Below are 6796 nucleotides of genomic sequence, written 5' to 3' on the forward strand. Positions count from 1 at the left end.
ATTTTAGCATTGGCGGATTACAAGATCATGTAATGTTAGTGTTAGAGCAAGAATATCAGAGAGCTGGACACAGCACTGGCAGTAAGTAATGGACACAGCAAAGGAGGGCCTGTGAGGAACAGTCCAACAACACCAGAAGGAGGGCAATGTCAGGAACATCATCCAAGGAGGATGTTTTAGGAGAAAAAGTGCTTACCCATATAAAATGATACCTGCAGTCAGGAAAGGCATCCGGACATGGATTGTTGTGGTTGACGATAATGGTAGTAATCACGATAACCATGACCATTACCTACAAAAGCAATATCCCAGACTAGAAAACTAAATTCCGTGTTCAATATTAAGAGATCTAAATACTAATTCTAGTTAGTTGCTTTCCAATCTTGTCACATCATCATTGTGAGCCACAATTTTGACATTTATAAATGAGATCATATTGGTTGTACTCCCTGCTTTGGAAAGTTGCATGAGAATCACATGAGAAAATATACGTGAACACTATGAAAACTCTGAAGTGTCACCTGTGTATTTATTACAAGTATAATGTACCCCATACCTTAGAGCAGGAGGTCAAAAGAATGAAAAATAAAAGTATTCCAAAGTTGAGGGAGGAACCATCATTATCTGGCTAGTTTGGAAGAATTACTGGAACCCATTCAATTTATAACCTTGATTTTGTTATGTACAGTCACACTCAATGTTCCCCAAAGTGTATAGCTTATTTTAAACTTTAATTGGTGGGTATCTTTCTATTTATTTGAACATTTTGAGAGCAGATAGAAATTTAATTGTGAGAGCTTTTTAGAAAGTCTTTGTAATATTTAACATACATTTTTATATTTCAAAGTTTTTTTCTCCAACTTTTCCTCCTGAGTCCCTTAATAATATATGCTCTAAGATGTAACTATAACTCCAAAGATATACAATGATTATTAAAATTAATTTTATTATGTAAACAATATAATTTTCAAGTCTGCTTTTTCTTTGACGTATGAGTGATTTTCTTGGACATAGACTTATTTCTTACTGGTAAAATTTGAAAAGTTTATTAATCTGACCAGGAATTGAAATGAAAAAGGTACTCTCAGAGGTGTGAATGGAATTTGTCTAACATGAGCAATATCTATATCTCCTAACTTGTTATAATTTATTTAATGCTTTAAAGAATACCATATTTTGGGACAGCACCTGTGGCTCAAAGGAGTAGCCCCATATACCAGAGATGGCAGGTTCAAACTCAGCCTGGCCAAAAACTGCAAAAAAAACCCAAAACCATATTTTGTCCTCTATAATGCACACATTGCTGCCCAAATGTTTGAGGGAAAATAGGATGCACATTATACCTGAGCAGTACTAATTCCACATTGATGTAATTTTGGGCCAGAAACGTGGGTGTGCGTTATACATGAGGCCACATTCTATGGTACAAAATATGGTACTTTACCTATTTCTAAACCAACAAGACATTATAAATGCCTGCCTCCTCTTTCCTTGTCTAAATTAGCTGAATCACATTAGTTCATCCAATGTTTTCCAAATTGCTCACTATACTTTTTCTTTATTTTTTTTTTGAGACAGAGTCTCACTATGTTGCCCTCAGTAGAGCGCTGTGGTGTCATAGCTCACAGCAACCTCCAACTCTCAGGCTTAAGTGATTCTCTTGCCTCAGCCTCCCAAGTAGCTGGGACTACAGGTGCCCACCCCAATGCCTGGCTAGTTTTTTGTTGCCATTGTCATTGTTGTTTAGCTGGACTGGGCCTGGTTTGAACCTACCACCCTCTGTGCATGTGGCCAGCACCATAACTACTGTGCTACGGGCACCAAACCACTTACTATACTTCTTATTTAGCTATAAAATATCATTTAAAATATTTCTTACCTAATATGTACAATGCAAGGGTATATTTCAAAATAAGAGTAAATTATAAATGTTTTACCATTAAGAGATAAGTAAGTGAGGTCATGGTTTTATTAATCAATTTGATTTAAGCATTCCATATTTTATATCAAATCATCACATTGTACCCCATAAAAGTATGCTTTTTATTGTTTTCAATTATGATTTTAATTAAAAATTAAATGAAAAACAAAAAAAAATTTCTCAATGCAACTGAATAGTAAGACATTGTGCCAGAAGATAAATTTTAGCAGTATATTTTTTCAGTAATTTAGAGTTACCTAATACCTAAATAGAAACTATTAGTATAGCAGTGTGATTTAAAAATTGCTGGATGTGGTCAGTATGTATATCATGAATACTGTCGGGCTCTGTTAATGACCTTTGTTTGTAGTTGGAATCAGGGATGTGATTAGCCTGAGGTTTGTGTTTACAGTCCTTCTGTGCTTATGTTTGAGTTATAAGGAACCATTTCTATTTTTAACTTTGTTTTCTTAACAGTGATTGTAAGTGTGAATACTTCTTTATTATTTGCTGCATAAGTGAAGGTTTCCTCCAAACAAACCAAGAGTGGTTATTTTAAGACTTTAGAGTTTTTCTTTCTAAAACTTTTCAAGTTATTTTGCAAATTTCAGAAACAATACATGGCAATAAAATTGTATCACCTTAATACCAAGAAATTGCTAAAGGTTCTGGTTCTGGTACAGTGTTTGGGGCATGTCATCCAGTATCAAGGTTACAACAGTCCCACAGGTTAGGGTTCTTTATTCTTATTTTACTGAAAAAGCAAAGCTGACATCTTAATGTCATGGCTATTTGGTCATGGCTACCAGGTCATGGCTATTTGGCTTGAGGTTTCTTTGTCTTACTTTAATTCTCAAGTAAGAATATATGTCTAGACTTCAGGGGAAAGTTTTAGACTGGAAATATAATGACACATTTATGTATGATAAAATACGAATTAGCTGTTTTCACCAGAAAGTGTTTTGAGTGAAAATTTCTAAGTGTAGCACACTGACAGTATTACTCATGAAGTAGCAGTATTATTAAATGCTATACCTTACCAGTGTTGCCTTTCTTACTTCCTCTTACTCTTTCATATTTACAGGGATTTCTCTAATTCCTTAAGAGTTCCTGGACTCCTGAGTTGCCTTTTTTATCTCTCTATTTGCATTGTTTATATCAGAGTTATTCAGAAGAAATGTAACCTAAGCCACATAGATAATTTTATATTGCCTGGTAGCCACATTTTAAAAACCAGAATACAGAATCAAGTGAAACTACTTGTATATTTTATTTGACCTCACACATTCAAAATACTATCATTTCAACATGTAACATGTATTCTTAAATAGTGATATTTTACATTTTTTCCTGTACGAAGTCTTCAAAGTCTGGTATGTATTTTTTACTTACCCTCCCCCCTCCATTCAGACCAGCTCCATTTCATGTGATCACCAGCCTGCAGCGATTTGAACAGCACAAGCAACCCTATAAAAAGCAATCTTCTTGACACATTCTGTTTCAGACGTTCCCTTAGACTTCTTAGTAATAGAAAACAAGTTAAAACTGAAAATGTGTGAGTGTTTTACATTATATTCCAAATAAGTAATAATGTGCCCAACTTATAAAAGTACTGCTTTACTTTACAGAGAGAAGCACATTGGAGAATGTCAAAGAAGGAGTCCTGAGAATCAAGGAAGAGCCTTCTAAAATACTTTCTGGAAATAAGTTTCAAGACCGGTATTTTGTTTTACGAGATGGTTATCTCTTTCTTTACAAGGACGTGAAGGTATAGTATTTGAACACTGTCAGTGACTGCCCACTGTCCTATCTGGGGTGCCACTTACTATTGGGCTGGGACTGGCCTGGTCTCTAGCCCTCGGGGCTTATCTAGCTGTGTTTCCAATGCCACTGCTTCGCTATCTAACTCAGGAACAGTTGCTCTTAGGTGCCTGAGGGCTTTTACCTTAGCAGAAGGGAGAGAGAGATAAACAGTCTTGGGGGGAAAGAAGCAGTCTTAGAGGAATAAGTCTTAGTAGTCTTTACGCTCTGCAGGCAGGAGAAGCAACAGAGTCAGAGTGAGCGGGTGGGTCCCTGAAAGAATGAGTGTGCTGGCTCCTGTCTGCCTTCTCCTCCAGCTTCTTAAAGATGCACCCTCGTGGCTTCTTGCACCACAGGTGTAGAGACTGCTAATCACTGATGCTCGTGTCTGGCGAGCTCTCCTGTTTCCTAAGAGAGCCAAATCCCTTCCCATGCCCTTTCCACCAGGTGTTCCTCTACCAAGCTACAGGTGTTTCTTATAACTCTCACTCCTCCTTGCCATTAGCTATACAGGCTGCTACAGAACGCATATGCATCTTTATTTGTGTCGGGAGGAGCACTGTCATTTTATACCACTCTGAACCATCTCTCTTGGAATCACTGCTTGTAGAGTATAAAATACACAGTAGTCTGGTGAGTTCTGTCAGCCTGGGGCACATAACAGTCACACTTCGGTAACACAGCCACAATCATATGGCTTCTCTAAGCATCTCAAATATTTTAGGACAGAGAATGACTTAAGCCTTCAAGAAAAGTCTTATGTGTGTTATATAAACTAGCATATAAATTAGCATATCTATCAATAAAATTAAAAGAGAATGTGTGAAAGAAGCCTTAGTTAACAGAAATTAATAAAAGTTGGAATAAAATGGCATATCTAAAGTTAAAATCTTACGAATACTTATACATTTGAATAAATTGACTCATGTAATGTCATATTTATTAATGAAATATTAATGATGTACTACCTATAATTTAATCCCTTAAGAGCTTTTCTTAAATAATTGTGGAATGGGGAGCGACAGCATAGTCATAATAGCAGCAACTTTAGGTGGTTCCTCTGCAAAGCAGAGCTCTATACTTTTGTTTGGATTATCTAATTTTATCTTCATAGTAACCCCATGCTCTTTTTACTTTTATCATTCCTACTGTGCAGATGAGGAAAGAGAAAAGAGAAAAACACACAAGAGAGAGAAAAGAAAAAACCACAAAGAGAAAAACCATTACGTAACTTGTCCAAAATCAGATACAGTAAGGGGTAGAGTAGGAATTCACTCCCAGACATCTGACTCCAAAGGTTTTATGCAGGAACTTAACAAAGGGAATTTGATACGTTTGTATTATTTTAGCTTCAGGTTTTTGCTGAAAGAATTTTATTTATAGAAGATAAGTCCCTGTCATTAAATAGTTAGATATTGTCAGATGTGGAAATACAGACGATTTTTCAATTTTAGGGCTGGAGCTGATGCACATGTTAAGATCTGCCTCGGGAAAGCCTGTTCACGGAGAAGGGACTCTGACAGATGGGTTGTTCTTGCATATGAGATGTGCTAACCTGTATCCCCTAACAGAATAAGTTTTTAGATTTTGTGTCTTTTTGAAAGAATCATCCTGCTCAACCTAAGATAATTCATAAAGACCAGTAGGCAGGGATAGTAACAAGAGTTTGTCTTTAAAGAGTGCTCTTTGACACTGAACAATTTTTTTTTTTTTTTTTTAGTAATATCAATCTTAGCTTATGGAATTATCCTCTAGTTGTCAGGGGTTTGAAGGTCATGTTTGTACATCTGTCAGAGTAAATTAGTGTAACTTAACACTTTAATTTGGACATTAAGAAAGGCAGATATTTCTATTTTGTCTTTAAACCCAAACTACAATTATTTTCAACATGTGGTTTAATTTTGCTGACTATTTTTTCATGTTACTACTCTGTCTCTGTTCCTATCAATGATGCAGTCACTGGCAATGCTAATTTCAAGTGATTTTACAGTGGATAATCAATAGTAAAATTACTCAGATGATTGAAGTAGAGATTTGGCTCTGGTTTTTGCAGTTGCCATTAATATATGTATATTTGTATATATTTAGAAAATGATTTACTGAGAAGGGAATAGAAATTACAAATTGAGAAGTGTATTTAAAGAGACTCTGTGCTAATTAGAGATAATTTATGAATGCTCGTTAACAACAAATTAGGGTAATACACAGGGGAAGATATATTTCGTTTTGCAAGTTTTCCCTGCACAGAAAATGTTAATTGTTTTCTAACTTGATTTACATAAAAGGTGAGAGGTTTCAAAGAATATTACCATTATACTGTTAATGGTATGGAAAAAGCAAATGGGTACAGGCTGCCCTTAAAAGTTGTGTGCACTCATGAGCCAACGCGAATAATTTTTTAAGCATACTCATGTAATTGGCTTAGTTAACTTTACTTTGAAATATAGGAAGGTGAAGCAACATATTACAGACTTCTTAACAGTCTAGTATATTGAACTTTTTGGAGAAATTCTCCAAAATTACAACTACTAGAAGAGAAACTTGTAATAAGCCAAGGGCAGTAAAGGTATCTTACCAAATGAGATTTCTTTTTATGGAATTTTCCATTAAGATCTATATAGTTCCCCTTTATGCATATTCAGTTTAAAGATAGAAATGGAAAAGATTTCTTTGCAGAATTGCTGATTCTATCAAAAGTTGGTTTTTTGGACTGGTTGTGTTTAAGGTAATGAGCTTCCATGACTGTAATGGGGGGAATCAGTTAAAAATCACTTTAGACTCTTAATCTATTTGTTACCAAAATTTCTTTAAAACGTAGGCAATTTTGGGTTTATCAATGTCCTGTGTAAATGAAGGTTGTATATTTCAGGCCCAGTATTTCTCATTCTCAGACATGCACGTCCCATCCTCCCCACACTGCAGGAACTGCGGTCTCTCACCTTTCCTTGCTATGACAGTGGGACCATGTTGGGACGTGAACTTCAGTTGTAATCTGATTTAACCCCTGACACAGGTGGCCAGGAGTCACCTCTGTTGATCATAACTCCTAACAGTCTGCCATTCTCCCCTATTATG

At 35.7% G+C, this 6796-nt stretch overlaps 1 protein-coding gene across 1 annotated transcript in view; it reads left to right on the forward strand.

The window, feature by feature from the left end:
• LOC100956471 (arf-GAP with Rho-GAP domain, ANK repeat and PH domain-containing protein 2-like) overlaps positions 1-6796 on the forward strand; it is a gene marked incomplete at its 5' end in the record, with an annotated part of 51199 nt that overhangs the window by 23628 nt on the left and 20775 nt on the right. The window contains one exon of the mRNA XM_023509147.1: positions 3550-3689. Within this exon, the coding sequence (XP_023364915.1) occupies positions 3550-3689 (140 nt within the window). The remainder of the gene's footprint in view (positions 1-3549; positions 3690-6796) is intronic.

The sequence above is a fragment of the Otolemur garnettii genome, unplaced genomic scaffold (assembly GCF_000181295.1).
Source record: "Otolemur garnettii isolate 467f Iridium unplaced genomic scaffold, OtoGar3 scaffold00444, whole genome shotgun sequence".
Classification (NCBI taxonomy): domain Eukaryota; kingdom Metazoa; phylum Chordata; class Mammalia; order Primates; family Galagidae; genus Otolemur; species Otolemur garnettii.